A 22,499-nucleotide genomic window follows, 5' to 3' on the forward strand; every position below is an offset into this window, starting at 1 on the left:
CTGAGGAGTATTTCCTGAGTATCTAAAGAGTTACTTTCTCCCATGTGTATTTCCCTCAACACTGCAGTCAAGGCTGAATGCCTGGTCTGGGTTGTCTCATGTCAAAAATTCAGTGAGTAGCTCTTAGGAGCAAGAGATTATCACTTTTGTTGATAAGTCTGCACTGTCCCTAAGGAAGTCTTCCTAAACTGTTCTTTGCTGTTTTTATTGCCATCTGATCAAGACCTGGGTGTTCCAGTGGGTGTTTAGGGAAGATATCTCACTGTGTGTGTATATGCACAAGCACATGTGTAACATCTGCTGTGACTTTCCTGTTCAGTTTTTTTTTTATTTTTGCTGATTGCTTCATATTGCCAGCATAGTGGGCTATTCTTAGTGTTGCCTTTTAATTCTTTTAATGGCTGGGTTTTGCTTTGTTTTGCTTTATTATTATTAAATACATTTTAATAATGTTGTTTGTTACCAGATCTCTGAGTAGATAATTTTTTCCTAAAGAAATTAAAGTTTATCTATTTCTGGCCAAAGACAGTGATTCCACAGAGAAGAGTGAGTTGCTTGATAAACCAGACTAATCAATTAGGCTGGCTTTTGCCAAATACACAAACCATCTTGTAGAAGACGAGGCGACTGAGGAAAAAGAAATAATTGTTTTATATGCAGAGAATGTACTGTTCTTCCAATTATGAAGGAACCATGAGAAATACTCTTAATGCTAAATACATTCTTGAACTGATCCGAGGATAATCTATTAAAATTTACCGAGGACACTGCTCTTGTTTTCCGCACTTAAAATTTATTTGCCTACCGCACTGTGAAAACTGAAATTGTGCTTCAAGAAGCCAAATATAGACTCTATTTGTTGTTACTGCCCTGGCAAGAGAACAACCAGTTATGTAATACAGCTGACTATGGTTCTTTCAAACCATTAGAACTCTGTGCAGAGAGAGCATTTCAACCTGGCCTGCTTCCTCATAAGCAGAACTCCTTGTAAGTGAATGGGCTGTCATCTTGTAGGGAAAATGTTCTCTGCAGTGTTTTTCCTGACATATGGAAGAGTACACAAGGAACAATGGCATTTCAGGGATATTGGAAGTGGTAAAGTGCAGTTTCCCAGCTAGTATGCCCTGGGCTATATAAAAGCATAAATGTTCCAAGAATAAATTTACATGTCATAAAATAAGAAATGTGGAGGCCATACTCCATACAAATGTGGAGTAATGGAGAAAAAGTATCAAACAATGTTCGTATCCACTTAGAATAGTTAGTCATATGATAATTCATCACTGGGATGTCAGAACTGTAGCATTGCACATGCAGTTTTAAGTGCTCAAAGACGTACTAATCTGTATAAACATAGTATAAAATATACCTCTGTTTTATAACATTGTTCCATGGGGAAAATTCATCATTCTACTATACCATCTACTGAGAGGAACTAATTTCTCTTGGTGGATTAGGTAAAACAGCAAATTGTGGAAATAATAATCCTGATCTCTTGAAAACTGGCAGGTTGCAAAAACTGATTTGCAGCATGGACTCCTGAAAGCATCCCAATGGGAAAAAATGCAAGGCATTTTATAGGGAACTCTCCTGTTTTGATATTTGTGAACCATTGCCTATCTAATCCTCTCAGAAAAAAAAACAGCTCCCAATTGATGGAACAGGAATTGATTCCCAGGCACATGTTTTCTACAAGTCACAGACTTTAACATGGAAAACCCCGCTTTTGAAATTGAGTACACCCTGGGAGCGGATGCCTTCCAATTAATTCAAAACTCCATTGCAACAATTTAGTACGAGTCTGCTTTCCCACAAAACCTAATGCCCTACAGAAAGAATGGTGACTTCTTATTACATATTATGGTTGTGACTCTGAAACATAATGTCACAGTGAATCCCTAGAGAGCTCTCACTGAGCTGAGGGGAGTGCTCTAGGCTCAACCCTCCTCTGTCTTTGTCCTTCAGCAACAGCCCTCTGAGATAACCTCAGTTGAGAAACAGGAGTGGCCCAGGGATACCCAGTGAGTTTTATGGATTTGTAATGAACCAAACCTGGATTCTCAAGCACCAAGTCTACAGCTTGAAACATCTTGATATTCTACATCAAACAAACACACTTCAACAATGGGTTTGTGACACATTTTAGTTTCTAAATTGAAAACATCATTTTTTTTTGGTTACTGAGACTTCATTACTTTTAAAAATTGGAAGAGGGTAAAGATCAGTTACTTATCCCAGTAAAACTGAGGGAGCTGGCTTGGCAGTATTCTAGAAGTGTGTGAGGGTGTGCTTCACTTTCCGTTTTCCAGCCACACTTTTTTCTTATTGTTTTCTTTTTCTCAATTCTTCAACTGTTCCCTTGTTGCCTGGCAACAGCTTATCTACCTGCAGCCTCCCTCCCTTGATTAACCTGAATCCTAGCCTCTTAATGGAGACACATTCATATAAAAACATTCATTTTAAAGCAATCACTTTTATTTTAAGCATACATTGAATTAAATTGCCCACTTAAGTTAGCAAAAGTCCAATTTAAATGATTTATTCTATCACAATGTATTAGTGCCTACGCCTGCCTGAGAGGTATACTGAATTCTTTGGCTGAAAATCTGAACTTGGTCCCATCTGTGACCAGCAGCAGACTCAACTGCCATTAAGTGATTCTCTGTCTCAACACAGATCTTTCACCTGCAATACATTGTACTGGTGAATTATATTGCAGGTTTATTATATGTTACTATTGTAACCAAAGCTATAATGTGGAAGATAAAGACAATGGATAAAACTTCAGATTTGCAAGAAACTCCTCTTTCAGCTTCAGTCCCACCTGCATTGGTGGTCTAACCTTTTAGAAGCAGTGGTTCTTAACCTTTTTGAAAGAAACGCCCCCTTGAGCCATTCAGGAAGTTATTATTGCCCCCTCCCTGCAGCAGCGGTGGCACGGCACCGCCACAGGGAGGGGGGGCAATGATTACTTCCTCAATGGTGGCGGCGGGGCGGCGGCGGCCGCACCACATCTGCTGCCAGCTCCAGTTGATCTGGATCCGGCAGCGCGGGGGTGTGTGTGATGATAACTTCCTCAATGATGGCGGCAGTGCGGTTGCCCCCCTATCGCCTCTCTTCTGTTTCGTTGCCCCCGCATCGCCCCTGAAAAATTCCATCGCCTCCCTGAAAAATTCCATCGCCCCCTGGGGAGCAATATCGCCCAGGTTAAGAACCACTGGTCTAGTACAGCCATTCTCAATGGGGGCCATATAGTCCCCGGCAGGGCCCTGGCAAATTTGACGGGGGACACAGATTGGAAACAGTTCTTCACACAGCAGCTTATAAGGTTTGTTATGTGACTTATGCAATCTTGATTAGGCCTATATTTCTTTCATTTCTGTGTTTATGGCCATAGCAAAAAAAAAAAAAAAAGCGGAAACTGGCTGGTCTGCTATCTCTGGACAACAGAGCAAGGTTCTTATAAACCTCTTTGAGCCTGACCTGAACCACTGGAAAGGGGAGAGGGGAGAGAGACCGGAAGAGAGAGGCTTACAGAAGCATCTCCAATGTGGAGAAAATAAACTGCACTTCACTGGGATTTCCATTAGCAGGGCCTTTCAAAATGGTCGACACAGAATAACAACTATTGCTCTTTTTTTCATTTGGTTTGGGGACAGACACACTGGTGCTCATTTCCACCTATTTTCAAATATTATATTTCTCCACTGATCTCCACAAGCAGATTTTTCTTCAGTCCCCGGGGACAGTTAAAAATAGCTTCCCAGTTTGAACCAGGGTCATAAACCCTGCTCATAAAATGGTTCCTGCACACCTCCTTCAGTCTACCTGTTCCTCCTGAGCCCTCTATTATGTGAGGCCCTAGAGGAGTAGGAGAAACAAGACATGCGCTCTGCAATCCCCAAATGCCTCTGTTGTTAACTGATGCCACTTGTTTCCTGTAACTATGTATTTCATCTATTCATCTATTCAGAAAACTTTATTCTCTAGACAAAGGGGAGAACAAGGATAAACACACATCAGCGATACTCTATAACGTCACTGTTTCCTATATATTATGTTTGGGGTTCAGTAACCAAATGTTTAGAGAAGAACCCTGCAAAAATTCAAATCACACTCATTTGAAGAGATCTTGGCTGGACCTGCCTGCCATGTGAGAGCACACCAAGTGGCCTCCAGTGATTCCACAGTGGCAACATTTTATCTGCAGCCAGAGATCTGCACAGACATTTAATTTCGCTCATTGCTTCATCATGAGCTGAAAGATAATTTTAAGGAACACATCAACAAATCCTGAAGCAGCACAACATACACTTCAACATGGATTCTGCATTTATCCCACAGAAATATTGATGTTATATTTAATTGTTTTATTTTAAGTGTTGTTAGCCGTCCAGAGTGGTCAATTGATCAGATGGGCGGGATATAAACACAATAAATAAATAATAATAAATAATAATAATAATAATAAATGAATGGCTGCCACAACTGGAGGGGCTGCAAAATTTTTAAGGACTCTAACAATGATGTGTGGTGGCATTGTAACATAATTCATGTACACAACATGAATCATGACAAACAAAAACTGTGCCTGTGTGTCTTAAAATAACAAACAAATGTAACACCCCTTTCCTCCCCTACAGACACTCTTGTTTTAACATACTATAGGCAACTTCTTACCATGCCTGAAGAACACTATCATACAAATATGTTCAAAATAATCTAACTATATTTGCAAGGTTATCAAGTGCTAGGAATCTACTTCAAAACACAAAGAAGCAAAGAGATACTAAAGATGCTTAGGAAGAGGAAAGAAAAAAAAGAATCCATTTTCCAATGGAAAGCACAATGTGCTGATATCTGACTATAGATCTGTTAGATATGTGGTTGCAGGTCTTCTCAACTAATATAATATGCTTCAGGTATTGAATAATTACAGGTTGATACTTTGTTTGTTATGTTTTTTCTACCAAAGCATTATAACCGTTTGAAGCTTTAATTATAAAGGCATAAGCAGATTGTAATTCATTCAATATCATTGCAATATGTACTAACGGCCATTTTGGGTGTTAACAGATGAACACAGAAGAAAAAAAAGCAAGCAAATTAAAAAAAAAAAAGCTGGAAGGATGGATAGCCAGATGGCTAATTAGGTGACAAGCAATGGGAGCTCAGCTGAACAATTACAGGAAGATCAACAGTTGTCGTTATGATAAAGAACTGCTTCAGAGTTCCTTATTGAAGTCATATTCCCAAAGATTGTACAGTGGGAATTTACTTCTGAACATACTTCTTTAATACGTCTGTGTCTGTTTTGGCTTTGGGCTACATATCCAAAATGATAAAAGACGTTCTTTCACAGAGCTTTAGAAATCAGAGCTCTTGCACTGCCAGTATCAACATGACAAAATGCTTTTGGCTAGAAAGGGAGAAAACTTTGTAGTAAGTACCAGACAAGTGTGAACAGAAACTTTCTTTCCCAATCAAAGCACAGCCTTATCTCATCATACACTGTTTTTTACCTTTTATATATTCTGCCGGATTTAGGAACTCTTGGTTTGGCCACAATTACAGAACAAGTTCAGCACAATTATTTTATCATCAGAAGGTAAAGTATTGTGTTCAGGGCCTTTTCTCAGTCAGTTGTGTGCCAACGTAACCAGGGCACTTCCCCTGTAGTATGTGAAAGGAAGTTACACAGCACAGGAGTTCTCAAAATAATGTTTCCTTCAGATAGGAAAATATAAGGTTTTTTTTTTCTGCACTGAAGACAAAAAACATCACTTTCCATTCTCCTGCTGAATCGGAAAGCATTTTCAGGTTGAATGTTAAAAGAACTCCTTACTGTCACAAATAGCAGGCAATAAAATGAGTGGGCAACTTAGGTAGCTGAAAGATATTTTCACTAGAGCAGTTCCCTCCTCATGTCCAAGAGGTTGTTTTGGATCACGTTGGGCAAATTAATCATTGGGGAGAACCACACAACCATGAACATTTTTTGTCAGAATTCTGTAACTTTTATGCACACAGGTGATGTCCACAACTACCGGTATACACATTGCACTTACTGTGCAGTATTTTAATTCTGAAATTATTCTCCTTGTGTGAAAATCTGAATGAATCCCATAATAATTCTTAGGTCTTAAAAATACCCCATATCAATTAATTGTGGTTTGTTCTTATCTTCAAAGTTTATTCCTCTGAGTAGTCATTTTTATTTCCCCAAAATCTGCATTTTCAGCTTACGTGGGTTAACCTTCTGCCAATAACTCCAACCAACACCTGTGAACCATCACAATATTTTTTTACAAACTGCACATTTATTGATTGATTGACACCTACAGGATTGGAAAAGTCTTATTTTCTTATGTTAAACTTGAGGTTCACATACTTTCTTGGTGGTGAAATAGAAATTAATGAGATTAATAAAACAAACTTTTGAATCATATCATGATCTTAGATTGGAGTGGCAATAAAATATCACTGAACATCAACTGATTTTTTTCCCCATCTTAGTCCTATATTATGAGATGAATGGAATGTACTCAAAGCTGTTTAGAACCAAATGCTAATGGGCATAGAGCAGCATGGTAGTGAAAAGAATTTTAAAAAATGAGAAAATAAACCCCAAATTATCATATCTTTAGTAATACCAGTCACTTTAATAACGTCATTAATGACATCTTTATCCTTGTAATATTATTGCACTTTTTATTATCTACTTAGAACCAGCCAGTTCAGCATAAAAGTGGACAGTACAAAAGCAGTTAACGAATGACAAAATCATATATTCTGTTCTAGTTTTCTTGTATTCATAGACCCTGGCAGATGTTTTGGAAGGTGTGGTCAGCTTGCAGTTTTTAATATTCTTTAAAGTCTTGCTTGAACATGTCTGAGTAGAATTAAAGTTGTACTTTTCTTGTAATCTGCCCTTCTCTCAGATCTCTGTGAATGAATGATGTGTGCCTTCATTTGCCAAGCTTTTGATTTACAACATCCCAGATGAGATCATAGCATTATAAACACAATGAAAGTTTGCTCTTCCCATTCAAAGCATAAAAAAAAAGACAGCCTGTGTTTTCCTTCAAGAAATGCACCACTTCCAATTATGTGCTGTTGTACTATCCAATCCGGAGATCTACTATTGTGGATAATGTTTTTAAAAGTAAAAAAATAAAAATAAAATAAAATAAAAACAAGGTACTGAGAAGAAAGCAAGATTTGTGAGAAATCTCAGTCATTTACAGCTTACTCCTGACAAATGCATCTAAAACGAATGCCGTTTCTGAGAACCAGTGGATCAACACTACTTGCTTCCTGTCCAAAAACCATTATAGCACCATTAATTGAAATGGTGGGCAGGAACTAGATGTTGTATTGAAACAAATAACATCTGCTGAGCAATTACAGCGGGGGCGGGAGGAGGCAATGATGGCTCCCAGGTCATCCCTTCCTCTTTCAAGTTCCATTCCCTGTAGGGGAGGAATCATTTTTACCCTAGGAGAAAAGAGTGGGGATTCACCTGGTTCAGTGCTTCCACTAGGCAGGAAGAGCGATACGAGAGTCTGCTGCTTTCCACCAAAATATGCAGGCCATGGCTGAGTCCCAACCAGTTAGCTCCTACAATTGCTAGCTGAGGATGCTTGGCTTCTCTTCCCGATCTTCCCAAAGTAGAGAAAATTTGGGGTCCGGGTGGATAAAGGTGGCTGAAAGCATATATTCCTTCTCTCTCTTGTCTATGCAAAGAACGGAAATGAGAAGGAATGTGGCAGCTCATGGAACAACTGGGGCCAACCCGCTTGACCATGACCTGCCCATGGGGAAGAGAAATAATGGATCATTTCCTCCCAAAAGACAGAAACCTATCTCTTGAGAAAATCAGCCCAACCCTTAACTAGAGTGGCAACTGCTGCATCACCAGAAAAAGCATGAAGAAAAATCACATAAAAGGAGGACATTTTTGTCTTAAAGTGCAATATATCTGATGTACCTCAAGTAGAATTACAGTATATAGCTATAACATATCCTGTTAATTAATTAGTATACTGCGCCCATTAGTGCCGAAGCACTACTCTGCGCGGTTTATAATAGTAAACAAAACAAACCCAAGATAAAACTAAAACTGTTTAAAACCAGTTAACAACTAACCAATAAAAGCAGATGGCACTAGAACAGTAAGGCAGAAAAGTGGGGACAAAAGGCGGTCAGCGAAAGTTGGTGTGGAGAGCTAGGCGAAGCTTCTCTGGAAGCTGGTTCCACAAAGTTGGTACCACTGCGAAGAAGCCCAGACCGTCTGTGCCCGCAGTATCTGGTGTCCCAAGAGAAACGAGTGAAGGGAGCCACATTCTCTACAGCAAAGATTTGCCTTTCCGCAGCGTCACCTTTTCTCTCTCTCATGCTGTGTTCAACATGAGGTCCTCACAACCAAGGCACGATAAAAAGGAAAGTCTCAGAGTTCCTCTGCTTCAGACCACAGGTGCCCTCAGAGACTATTCTTCCCATCCTGCCTTGGTCCTAAAGAAGTCCTGAGGAAGCATCCAAACCAACAGATTTTTAATTTTTTTTTAAAAAGGGCAGTTTTTGAACATCTCTGTGGGTGGCCATGGAGGATTTTAAAGGCATAACTTCAGTGTGGAGAGCATGTAGGAGGAAACTGATGCCAGTGAATTAAGTCCTCACTTTCTCCTCCCTAATACGGTACTGTATCACACTGGTTCTTAACCTTGGGTTACTCAGGAGTTTTGGACTGCAACTCCCAGAAGCCTTCACCACCAACTGTGCTGACTGGGGTTTCTGGGAGTTGCAGTTCAAAAGCATCTGAGTAGCAAAGGTTAAGAACCACTGCTGTATCACCCCACCCTCACACTGATCAGGCAATCACCGGAAATACTTTGCAGCAACCGTATCTCCCAAACAGAACATAGGCCATGGTAATCATCTTGACAGTCAGTCAGCTTCTCTCACAAAGTTGGGGGGAGAGATGTTACTTCCAGGTCAGGAAGATCTTTAGAAATCAATATCTTGAACTGAGCCTGGAGCTTCACCATGAAAACCATGATAATACTGAGACTACTACAAGAACTTACACTGGGTGAGAAATGGTTTGCCCACAAAGAGCAGTGACAACTTGGACGGTTTAGGGAGTATGATACATATAAAACAGCCAGCGTGGGTAAAGAAAGTGGAGAATGCAGCATTTCTTAAGATGTTGATTTGGCTATAGTGACACATGCCTTAGCTGCATCCCACTTGGGTTACTGTCCTTCACACTCTACATGGGGTTACTTTTGAAGGTAGTTCAGAAACTTCAGCTGGTTTAAAATGCAGGGGCAGACTGCTGACTAAGGAACTTATAGAGAGCATACAACAACTGCACTGGCTTTCAGTCCAATTTTCAGGCCCTATAAAGCCCTACACAGTTTGGGTGTCCAGCATATCTGAAGGACCATATCTCCCCATATGGCCCTTCTCAGCACTTCAGGACATCAGAGGAGGCCCTTCTCTTGGTCCCATTGCCATTGCAGCCATATTCAATGGGGCCATGAGAAAGGGCCTTCTCTGCGGCTGCTCTCAAGTTCTGGAATGTTCTCCCTCGGGAAGTTAGGCTATTCCCCTCCCTTTTGTCCTTCTGCCAACAGTTGAAGACCCACCTATTCAGAACACTTTTAATAATCATGACTGAGTCCCTGGATGTTGGCTTTTAGCTGACTGAGCTTGTTTCTATAGTTGTAAATGTTTTTAATCATTCAAGGTATTTTAACTACTATTATAGTTTAATTATTTTTCATGCTTAATTTATTGGGTTTTTAATTTCACTTTTTTTAACACTGTGAGCTGCCGTGAGTCCCATCATTAGGGGAAAGGCAGCCTATAAATGAGACAAATAAATAAATATGTTCTATATTATATTATTTATATTAATTACATATGCACAATTTCTTGCATACATTTTGAACCTAGAAATTTAAAACAATACCTTTCTACCAGAAGAGCATCCTTCTGGTTCACATCACAATTTTTCAGTTAATTAGCCAGGGATCAGGAACAATAGTGGGTGGTGTTTCCTGGAAAAGGCTGTCGGTTGACACACTTGTAGGCAACAGGGCGTGTACACTCTCTGCTTCATGGCAATGTTAAATTACACACAGTTCAATCTTCAGAAAAGACCTAGGAGTGGAAATAGTTATGCTCTCACTAGAGCTGGGTGACAAGAGAATGGAAAATTCACTTTGGAGCCCAGTAAATACAGTATGAAACATCCAATTTGGGTTGTTTTTAAACTGTAATATGTTAAATTGCCATAAATTAAACACTGTAAATTGTTCCACTGCTATTGACTCCTCCCCCCCCGAAAGAAATATAAACACAAAGCAGTGCCTCAATAAACCGAGGCAGCACATTTAAAAATAAAAGCACTGCATTATGCCCCTGAGTAGCCTTTCATGACAGGCCTTTTGATCCAGAACAGGCCTTGAACAGCAAAAGGTGGAGACAATATTTTCACCAACTCCTCACTGCCCTTAAAACACTTTTCTGGATCTGATTTCTAGAGGACATGAGGGGCAAATTGTCCATATGGATGGCAGGGATGAGGCGTTTCTCACAGGATCCAAGCCATAATCATGTACCACCTGATACAATCTTGGCACAACTCTTGCCACCATGCAGCCTAAAGAAACGGCAGTTAAGTATGTCATAATAAGACTGTTTAAAATTGTGGTTTAACAACAAATAAGGTTTGCCTATTCTGCTTTTCAAAATCACTGACCATTCTTAAACTTTCCTGTATTGTCTAGCTAGAGAACACAACATGAAAGCTCAGGCTGGTTGTTCAAAACATTTGCTTGTGTGTACAAAAGGAAGTATGAAAATAAAACATAAGAACTGCCAGTGGGTACAACAAATAAGCAGTGGTGATGCCTAAACTGTAAATTGCTCTTGGATTTTTATTGTTGGCTGTACATTCTACATGTCAACATCTCAGACGGACTGCCCAGCTTCGTCCCTACTTTGACACTGGATCTCTCATCACACTGATTCAGACACTGGTAGTCTTGAGATTAGACTACTGCAAATCTCTCTATGTGGGGCTGCTTCCCCTACTCTAGCTGCCCTGCACTGGTTACCTGCTAGTTTCCACGCCAGCTCAAGGTGATGGTGCTAACTTACAAAGTCCTAAATGGTTTGGGACTTTGAAACCTGGCAGAACAACTCCTTCCAATGAGATCTGACTGTCCTGTATGATCTTCCCAGGCTGGGTGGCTGAGAGTTCTGACCTTGAAAGAGGCCTGGAAAGAGTAGACTAGAAACTGGGCTTTCACAGCTGTTGCTCCACAACTTTGGAACAACCTCCTGCCCGAAATTTGCCTGGCCCTTTCACTGGGAACTTTTCACTAAAACGTGGGCCTTTCCAGACCGTATAACCTCCTAATACAGTGGTTGCTCTAACATTTATATTATCAGTCCTGCTGCCTTGCTTCCATATCATTTTAATTATTTTCAGTTACATTTGTTGGTATGCATTTCATTTTGATTTTATAATTATTATGTTTACAGTTTTAATTTGTCATTTAATGATATACATTTTTAAAGTGTGAACTGTCCAGAGTGGCAGCCAGATGGGCGATATAAAAGTCAAACAACAACATGTCCTCTTCCATTTGTACAATTATATCCCACTATTTTTATCTCTATCCTGAATGCCATTCTGAGCACAGCAGTAAAAGAAAAGGGATATTAATTACTATAATAGTTATGGTGTTATTATTATTGTGAAAACATCCACAGTGATGATGAAGATACTGCTGTTGTTTGGAGGCCATTCGTTCATCTAGCCAGATGCTCTTCAAAGTTCTCATCTTATGTCTCCCTCAGTTCTGCCACCACATATCCTTTAACTGGAGGTGACAGGAACTGAGATTAAGTATCAACAAACATAGTTTGTGAACACTCATTCACGGGGGCTTTTAAAGGATACCACCTGAAATCTGCAAGCTACAGATTCAAAAGAATGCATGAAAAAAGTGGGGGCATCTTAAAATTACAGGTTTTCTGAGATCCATGTCCGTTCATCTTCAAACTCATCTATGCAGAAGAGAGAGAGAGAGACATAGTGGCATTCATTTTTTTAAAAAAGCAACATAAACTAAGAACTGGACAGGAAAAGGGCAATGTTGCACATTCAGCTGGACTTCTACTATCCAAAGATCCTTTTGGATTGCCCCGGGAAGACGGGATGGGATTGAGACAGCATCTTGTGGTGGCTCCAGTCTTTCTGGAAGGTTATTCCCAGAACATTTACTTTATTTAAAATATGTTTTGGCTTTCTTTCTGGATGCAATCCCAAGGCAACTTAAAGACATATTAAACCATAAAATCACAGCCCGGTAATTTAAAACAGAATATAAAAATCAAAACAACTAAACCAAATTAAATCAAAATAATTAAATCAAAATAACTAAAGTCCCTTTTAAAAAGCAAATGAAAAACTAAAACGGATTCAAAACCAACAATACAAAAGGCAATAATTTAGCAGTCAATCATTTGCAGGGCAGCAATTTTTAAAACCTGCAGTATAATAAAGGAGATCTATCTAAATTAAAACCCAACTGAAATGAATGATTTTTCCCCAGTCTTCCTGAAGGGCATGGCTGATGAGGCCTACAGTCTATTCCCTGAGAGGAAGTCCTGCAATTACAAGCTAAAATGCTGAGCAATCCATCCAAGATACTTCTGGCAGTACTTAAAAAATCTATGGGAAAGATGGCATGTTTTGGGAGATCAGAGTGTAGCATCCCTAGAGAAGGCTACTACTCACCCCCTCCCATTAGCTAGTCACTGAAATGTTAGGCCCTTATTAAAGCAGCTACTTTGGCATCTGATTGTTTGTGAGGCCAATTTAAAAGACTTTTAAAGGTAAACATACCTGCTGCCATTGCTCAATCTGGAGCTGTTATCTAACTGGCAGTAACTGATAAGAGCGAGAGAGGGGGGCCTTTTTCATAGGTGCCCACAAACTGTGGAATCCCTTTTCCTACTGTGGTTTGTTTCATCCTCTATACCAGCAGTTCCCAAACTTAGGTCCCCAGAACTTCCAGAAGTTGTGCTGGCCAGGATTTCTGGAAGCTGTAATCCAGAAACGTCTGGGGACCCAAGACTGGGAACCACTGCTCTACACTTATCACTTTGTGCAGACTTTTGACTCCACAGAATGTTGGTCTAAACCAGTGGTCAGGGAATGGGGTAAATTACCCCAAATGGGGTAAAAACGAAAATCTGAGGGTAATGAGGACATGACCCTAACCCCCTTCCCTCCTCCTCCTCCTCCCCTTTGGCTCCGAGGGAGGGTCCCCGGCAGCCTGATTGCCCCCTTCTACGGCCTGGCTGCAACCAAACCACGGCAGGTGACAGCCAGCGACGGGCCCCGCTGGCAGCGTATGGCAGCTGAGGTGGCGGTGAGGCCAGCCATGGTGGAGGGCAAGGCCGGGGTGGCTGGAGCGCCCCAGCCAGGAGGAGCCTCTCCTTCCAGTGCCTGGAGAGGTGAATTGTGGTGGAGGGGGAGGATGTGGCCATCACGGTGGCCTGGGTCAGCCTCAGCCTCCTGGAGCTGGGCTGCCGCTCCACACCCCATCCCTGGAGGAGCCTGTCGGGCGGCAGTAGCGCTCATCTGGCCACGCAGCTTCCTTTGGCGGCGCCTCCACACTGGCCAGCCTGGACTGGCTGAGCCTCTTGCCCTCATGCGGCAGGTGTCGTGGCGCTTCAATGGTGAGGCCGGCGGCCGCCACAGCAAGCAGCTGCCGGTACCAGAGCAGGAGGCAGCGTTGAGCCACCTGCTGCTGTTCAACAGCCGCCAGAGGAAAAAGTGAGTTGCCTCACAAGGACTGAACATGGCTCCGCCAGGCGGCAGAGGAGGAGGAGGTGGCAGCTGCCCAGGCAGCAAGGCTTCGGTGGCGGTGCTTGACTGGCCGCGTGTGACCAAGATCCTTCCTTTCAAATCAAGGGGGTAATGCCGGCGTATATCATTTTTTTAGGAGGTAAAAAAGTTCCCTGACCCCTGGTCTAAATGATTATTATTAATTTTTATTTATTTTGACATGTTGCTCTCCCTCAGCCTGTGCCTCTTGAGCCTCACAGGCCTTCTTGCTCTTATGGGTTGCCATGCTGTAAGAGACAAAGATGTTGTTTCGACAAAAAATTGTGCCTTCTCGGTAAATGGCACCTTCCATGTGGAATGAGTTCCCGTTAGAGCTTCATCAAGCCCCCCCCCACAAACTTTCAAGAGAATGTTAAGAACCTTGCTTTTTCAAGAAGCTTTCAAGGACATCCTCTCCTGAGTTTTTTAAATTTTTTAAATGTATTTAAGTTGTTAGGTTCTGGCATCTTTTAAGCTTTAAGTATTTAAGTTTTAGGTTAGAAAGATCCTGAGTATTAATGTTCATTTGATTTCTGTAATTTTATTCTTGTGGTGGTGGTTTTTTGTGATCTGTTTCTCTAGTGTCAAGTGTCCAGAACAATGCTTGTACGTCAAGCAGCTTACAAGTCTCTGAAATAAAACAAACAAATAAATAAAATACAGTCGATTCTGTTTTACTTAATTTTAATATGATGTGCTGTTATGCTTTAGCTCCTCTTGCTTGCTTATTGACTGTTTTTTCTGTACAATTTCAAGACATACAGTCATGTTCATTGCTTGTGGTGCACCACAGACCAAATGTCTTGTAGCATTTTAAAGACTACCAGATTTATTATACAATAAATATATATGAAGTAAAGATCTAGTTATACCATGCTGCAGTGTTAAACCATGATCAGCACAAAATTGTAGTGCCATTGTATTGATCTACACATGTTCTTTTAAGAATGAAAGGAAACTGGCATAACAATTCATACATTCCTGTGCACATTTTATCATTAACATTTTTTCAATGCACATCAATATACTGTTTGAGCTGAGAAGCGAATCACAAAATAAGTAAAAGCTGAATGATAGCTCCATTTCCATCTATGTGTTATTGCAGAAAACATGAACTTGATTAGTTCACTTAATACTGACAGAGAAAATTTCTCAAGCAATGATACTTGCAACTAGTATCATGTTCCGTAAGGCAGTGGTCCCCAACCTTGGGCCTCCAGATGTTCTTGGACTACAACTCCCAGAAGCCTTCACCACCACCTCTGCTGGCCAGGATTTCTGGGAGTTGAAGTCCAAGAACATCTGGAGGCCCAAGGTTGGGGACCACTGCTGTAAGGAATATACTAGTTTGTCCGTTGTGCAAATGAGTACAAAATATTGACTACATGTTAATCAGTTTGCCGTGGATAATATGGATGGTCACAAGAGTCTATGAAATCACAAATCATGATTTTAGAATATCTGTAGGTAAAAGAATGATGACTAGTTCCTACTTTACAGTGGCGATGTTCCACAGCAGACAGAGACAGTGGACACTGGAAGTTTCTCAGTTGTTGCTGCTACTGATTCCATGCATTTCTCTGCACCCATCCAAACTGCTTTAAGAACAGCCCATGTCTGAAAACTATCCATGACTCAATCATGTTTAAAAGACTGGAAAATTAAACTAGGTCATAGCATAGCCAAAGTGCTTCAATGGCCCAAAGAATACAGTAGCAACACATGCCAGTCTTTAGCTCAGTGTAGGCTTATTATGCATATTGTCAATATTTACAATCCATGGCAAGCACTTCAAATTAGGAGCCAGTCTACAAATGCTATAAATATATAATTCAGTATAATTCAATATCCACCATTACACTATGTTTAAGTTAGTAAGTGTGATGATCAAAAACTAATGGTGATGTCCAAACCATAAAGGCAGTTAAAAAGATAATGTCAGTTAGTTAAAATTTTATAAACTACATTTTATTTAAAATGTACTCAAAGCGGAAACACCACCAGAAACAGTAATCACTGTGTCATTTGAAAAAGCAGTACAGAAAAGAATATTTGAAAAAGAGGCTGCTCTTAATCTGCCAGTAAGATAAAAAAAGTGAAGTCTTAAAAGAATCACTGTATTCCTGTTCAAGTTTCAACAGCCAGCCATGCTCTCTTCCTAGGGCACTCTATTCAATTAGCTCTCAATCCTTTGACCTTCAGATGTTTCTGGAAGTCCTAACCAATAAAGCCAATGGTCAAGGACTGTTGAAGCTTAAGACCAAAACATCTGGAGGACCACTGTTCTGTTCCATTACCCCTTCCCTCCACATACCCCCCTCTCTTTCAACATGTGCACCAGGATTCCTTGTGATGTTTACATATGTTTTTTCCCCACCATTAGGGTTTTTCCTCTCACTTCTCATTTCTTGTAATTCAGTAAAATGCAGAGACCCTCCAAATTTGATGGCACCTCTCTTTTGTAATGTCCTTTTGATTTGTTGAAGAAAAAGCTTGTCATCAGCATATAGAATAATATTCAGTTGACTATTTGTGTGAAAATATTACAAGATAAATGAATGAATGAATGAATGAATAAATAAATAAATAAAAAGTACACACACACACACACACAGAGGTCTTTTCTCAAAAGCTATTGCTGTTTACATTGGAGCAGAGTGTGTCAGACAGGTCTTTGTATACCTACATTTTGGAGTCATTAGCACAGCTTAAGTGGCTTGAGGTTTCTGATCCAAATAAGGTCTTGATCAATACTAAAGAGCCATAATCTGAATGACTGTCTATGGCAAATGATCCTTGACATATTTCACATTACTTTTTTCAAAAAAATCCTCTTGAATATGGTTAACCTAAAAGATCACAGACGGCAAGGGTTGTCGGCCCAGATTACTTGCTTAAACCAAGATGGCTTTGCACAGGGATATTCTCCCTCCTCCACTCATTCAGTGAAACCATTCAGTGAAGTCATTTGACCCTTTCTGTAGCACAGGGGAGGAGCTGGACATTGGTGGAAGTCTACACCTGCTTTACCTCTGTTCCAGCAACATGCTACCTTAAACAAACCCAATCCCATCTGATTTTGGAAGCTAAGCAAGTTTGAGCTTAGTTAGTAATTTGACAGGAGACCACCAGGTTGTATGTGAGGTTTCCAGGTAGGGTTGAAAGAGAATTCTGTCTGAAATCCTGGAGCGTTGCTGACAGAGTTGAGTAAAATAGACCAGTAGTCCGGCTCAGTTTAAGACAACTTCCTCTGTATCTAACTCTACATCAAGAATTTTTTAAGATTTAAGCATATAAAACGTATCGCAGATAAGACTTCTTCAAACAGAACCATTTCAAGAGAGTTTGCCTTCAAGAACTGCTCTCTGTAAACCCTGTCACTCATTAGAATTTGGACTACAGGATCACTACTCCAAGACTCTATAAACTGACAAACAGAATAAATAGCAAGACACTGAAAAAGAGAGGAAGAATAAGTGGATACATTGTTTCTGTTTGTATTACAAAATTAAATCAAAATCACTGCCTCAAAGGCTATTTAAATTAAAGTAAAGGCCAAACAGTGTAAACTCATAAAATGTGACAGTGAAAAGTTTTCCTTAAAGCAGAGAAAAAGAAAATTGTCTCAAAGCCAAGGGAAATGTGAATTTCTTATCCCAATATTGGTGATATCCAACACAGTTAAAACAGAAAGTCTGGAAGAAATATTCAGCACCGTATTCTTAGCATTTTCTCTCGATATAAATCGAGAGAAATAAATCAAAATAAAATATCCAAGAAATACTGCTATGGAATGTTTTACCCAGAACCTGAACATGAGATCAATTTAGCACTTCATTTAGCTCTCCTGTATCAAACATCATTGTGTTTTTAATGCAGTGAACTGATAAAAATATATATACAGATAGATAGATAGAAAAATAGATAGGCAGGCAAGTAGGCACACACACATTCTATCCTACATTTTTGTTTACGTGTCCTTGTTCCAGCTTGGAGGTGGGCTTCAGAACATTTTGATGCCATTAATTCCCTCATAGCATTCTATTACCTTCCACCTCAAAACTAGTCATTTACTCATTTTTCTAAAAACAAAGTTCTAACAAAGTTTTTACCGTACAGTGGTGCCTCGACTTACGACCATAATACGTTCCAGAAGATGGACGTAACTCAAAATGATCGTAAATTGAAGCACCATTTTCCATAGGAATAAACTGAAATGCAATTAATCTGTTCCGGCCGAAGAAAAAAATCATACACCCCCCCAAAATCACTGCAAGACTCATTGGAAACGTGATTAATCCTTTCGGGCTGAAGGGGGGAAAAGAATAAAAGCAAGCAAGTGTGCAAAACCCATTAGAAATGCACAGAGAACAAAGGGGGCAGGTTGGAAAGAAAACAAAGGAAAAAGCAAGGGAAGCATGCAGGACCCATAGGAAATGGGGAACCCCCCGAAAAGCAACCAAACCCCCAAGACGCATTGGAAATGGGGGGGAAAGCAAACAAACCCCCCAAGACCCATCGGAAATGGGGAAAAAAACCCAAAAAACAAACAAACCTCCAAGACTCATTGGAAATGGGAAAAAACACTCCAAAAATCAACAAATCGCCCAAGACCCATCGAAAATGGGGAAAAAACCCCAAACCCATCACAGCAAAGAAACATAACCCCCCCAGCTCAAAGCCACACTGCAAAAACACCCAGAGCAGTTTTCAAAAAGCAGAAAACAGCACCTTTGTAAGTCAAGGTACCATTGTATATTATGATTGTAGCATAAAAAGGCACAATTTTACCTGTTTGCAGCATAAATGTAACTCGCTAGGTTACTTTATAGTTTTGAAGAGGTTACTGACTAATTAGGAGAGAAGGAATATTATGTGGATTAACTTCTGGGTAGTGCCTTGTGCTCTTCTGTAGTAGGTGTTAGAGTGCACAGGAGAGAGTGAATTTTGTATCAGAAGCCAACGACCTGTAATATCTGGGCAGATAAGTATTGTATTTTTCGCTCCATAAGATGCAGCTAATTTTTTGAGGAGGAAAACAGGGAAAAATAATGTATTCTGAACCAAATAGTCATCCATATTGTGTCCCTAAATTGATATTGCCATCCATATTGTGCGCCTTAATTGATAGTGTCATCCATATGTGCCCCTTAATGTCACCAGTCAGCAATCCAGCCAGGAATTCCTCTGTATTATGTTATTTATGATAAAAAAAGAGGTAGAAAAGCAAATGAGCTGCAAGAAGATAATAGAAAGTCTGCTGCTGAGTTGAAAGGATTGGTCTTGGTTGTAAGAAAGGATAAGGCAGACTGGAAAGGCCTACTCAGGACGCTGGGCATTTGCTGCCAGCACTGCATGTTCCTGAGCAGTAAAATAAGTTTAAAAAAGCCACCCACTAAGAAATGAAGCTTTTTGAGATATAAAGTTGAAGGACAGCAACTTTTCAATAGTGAGAATGAGAATGACTAAGTAATTGGCTTTGGACAAGTTGTATACTATCTCTATAGGCAGAGTGGTCCCACGTGAGGAGGTCTATTTATATAATACATTTTGAATTATGTTCACCATTAGGGGAGTGAAGTAGACACCCCAAGCCGCAACACATCAGTGTAAAGTATCAAAAATTCAGGTTTAAGATACCATTAGAGTGGGTTGATTTGAATACTATGATAAATCTCAAAAGAGCTAAAAGCCTTTCACTCAGTGAGCAACTGAAACAAATCCTACTTTTCACCAACAATGCCTCATGTGCCCCTTAATGTCACCAGTCAGCAATCCAGCCAGGAATTCCTCTGTATTATGTTATTTATGGTACCTGGATGAGTCTTCTCCCTTCCTCCATGGTGCTCTCCTCTCTCTCTCTGCTTCCCCTGGCTGGTCACGTGATCCGGCTGTCCCGTAAGTGTTGCCGGTCCTACAGGGCTGCTACGGATGCCCTGTAGTACCAGCGCTAATGAGTACAGAGCCCAGCTGCGCATGACAGCGGCAAGGGCTCGGGGGGGGGGCTGCTATTGTCTACAAATAGCACCGTGGTGGTTTTTTTTGCAGTATTTGCTCCATGAGACACACACACTTTTCCACCCACTTTTTTTGGAGGAAAAGTGCGTCTTATGGAGCGAAAAATATGGTAAGTAAAGTAACAAAACCAGTCATTTTAGTTACAATTGAGTTATTGTTACAAAACTGTCACTTAATAGTGTGAGTCTTGAAACTGTTAGCAGAAATGAATATAATTTAAAAAGTAGCTTTCCTAGCTCTGAAAATGTATAATTCTATGATGTTTTCAACAAATACAAAAGGGCAAGTACAGACTTGCTACAGCATACAGCAATGGCTACTAACAGGGCTAATTCTGAAAGGGAGTTAGCCAAATTCAGGGACGTTGAGTGGCTATGGCCAGTGGTTATTTGTCTTAATGACTCATCTCTGGAGCCGGAAGCAGTATGTCTTTGTGAAGAAATTTCAGGAAGAAGGGAGCGAACTAGATTTCACCATTTCTCAGCTTGTGGGTTTCCCACAGGCAAATGACTGGCCCCAGCAAGAACAGAATGCTAGACCAGGCAGCCGTTGAATCTGGTCCAGCAGGACTCTACTTATGTTCGTTATGTCCTACAATTTGCAAAAAATTCTGCACTGGGCTCTTTGAAAGGAAGAATCTCAGCTCATAAGGGAAAACTAGCATTTTGCAGCCTAAAGACAGCACATTGTGTTAAGTAAAATGATTTTTAAAGAAAGTTCTGCGCAAGCAACCTGCAAATGCCTCTGTCTACTCTAATTGATTCTTCCCACTCACTGAAAAATACAGAAGAAAGGGAAGGGATGACCTGTGCAATTATTGGCTTAAGTTAACAAGTCAATTCACTACATATTATGCCTCTCTGCAATGGCCAGACTGTGCCAAACACAAGTCTCCACACCAGCCATTTATAGATATGAATCACCATACTTCCCCGGTACTATGAAGAAAAGCAATGCTTCACTAAATTGCTGGTTGGCGTATGCTATCAATTTGGAATTGACTTATAGCAACCCTAATGGGTTTTTTGAGGTAAACGAGATATTTAATTAGTGGCCTTACCAGTTCCACTCCCCCCAGTGACTTTCTATGCTGAGCGGCCATTTGAACCTTGGTCCCCAGAGTTCTAGTTTATCAATTTATCCACTGCAGCATACTGGAAATCACTAAATAGAACTGCTTAATTTATCATTTACAATATGTTAGCAACTTGCCAGTAGCTGCCTCTGACACTAGAATTTTAATATGTGCCTTCATGTTTATGCTTTCCAACAAAGAGACTTAAAAATTCTTCATGGTTCAGAGATGCAATGTTGGTGTCAGGTAGAATCAGTGATGGGCAGAAAATTTTTCAAAATAGAAACTTTTCAGAAAATGTCTCAAGATTTTAATTCTTCTGCAGAATATCCCCATTTTTAAATGAAGGGATATCTCTATAAAATTAGTAAATTTAGTTGTTTCAAAGTTATCTGAACCTGCAAAGTAATTCTTATACTTTTAAGCAAGATTTAAGTCCCAACCTAGATTAGCTGTTCTCCAGATGTTGTGAGATTAATGTTTTCCAGGTAATTATTCTAGGTAGTATGTGTGAGAACACATACATGTTTTATTGATTTTTAAAATGGGGGGGGGAATAAAACCAAAAATACACACAACAATCTAAACCAATAACAGTCAAACCAACCCTAAAGAACAACTGGTTCATTCTGGTTTCACTTCCAACAAAACACATCAGTGCCTAATCTCCTTTCCTGAGCCTGACTTGTTTTTCACAACACCTTGTGGGACTCAAACAGCTACATTGTGCTGGATCTTGGATTAAGATTCTATTTGGTTCACAAATAGGCTTCAGATTTATAAGGCAAAAACGCAGAGATGCTAAGGATGCCTTGCGAGGCAGCTGAGAATACAACAAAACGATTCGCGTAAGGCCCACCTAGTGAGCTTCATGGCCAAGCTGGAAGTTGAAGCCACGTCTTTCCAGCTTTAGTTCTTGCACAATACTCCAACCAATCTACCCAATATTTCTGTTTAAACATTTGTGAGCTGGTGGAATATAAACAAACAAATGTGAGCTACAGGGATAATAAATGTTAAGTCAAATAAACATGTTGAATCAGATTATGATCTACTTGAAGGCTTTGGAAAAGACTTCTGGAGTTTTCCAGAAGCTCACATCTCAGACAAATATCACCCACCCCAACGAAGCTGTGTATTCCATGTGGAGAGCTGAAATCTTCGTTAAGTCTACTATAGTTTATAGACTATACAATCTGTATTCCTCAGAAAAAATGTAAGAGTTACTTGGGGCAGTTGATAATCTATGCCATCAGCCTGACCCAAATATCTGAGCACTAGACTAGCTGAAGAAAAATAACCAGGTTCAGGATCAGATCTGCTATCTCAAAGACTTAATTACTTAAGAATTGAGAAACTGTTGTGGTTTTCACAGCTGGTAAGGATAGACACCTTTGTTTGGAACATTTCTCTAAAAACAGCAGGTGACTAAACGACACTGCTTTTTCTGGACTGGGTGGGGGTTTGGAAGTTGAATATAACATGTGATACAAC

The 22,499-nt window shown here is 40.2% G+C and overlaps 1 protein-coding gene across 4 annotated transcripts in view; it reads right to left on the reverse strand.

The window, feature by feature from the left end:
- The window catches only part of ATG7 (autophagy related 7), a 139,969-nt gene that overhangs the window by 19,821 nt on the left and 97,649 nt on the right, over positions 1–22,499 (reverse strand). For 2 of the 4 annotated variants that reach the window (XM_072989722.2, XM_072989721.2), the window contains exon 18: positions 14,077–14,542. The exons of the other annotated variants lie outside the window; for them this stretch is intronic. In XM_072989722.2, coding sequence (XP_072845823.2) covers positions 14,435–14,542 — 108 coding nt within the window. In that variant the 3' untranslated portion in view covers positions 14,077–14,434. Of the gene's footprint in view, positions 1–14,076; positions 14,543–22,499 lie in introns of those variants that run through there. 4 annotated transcript variants of the gene reach the window in all.

Source organism: Pogona vitticeps, chromosome 2 (assembly GCF_051106095.1).
Source record: "Pogona vitticeps strain Pit_001003342236 chromosome 2, PviZW2.1, whole genome shotgun sequence".
Lineage (NCBI taxonomy): Eukaryota > Metazoa > Chordata > Lepidosauria > Squamata > Agamidae > Pogona > Pogona vitticeps.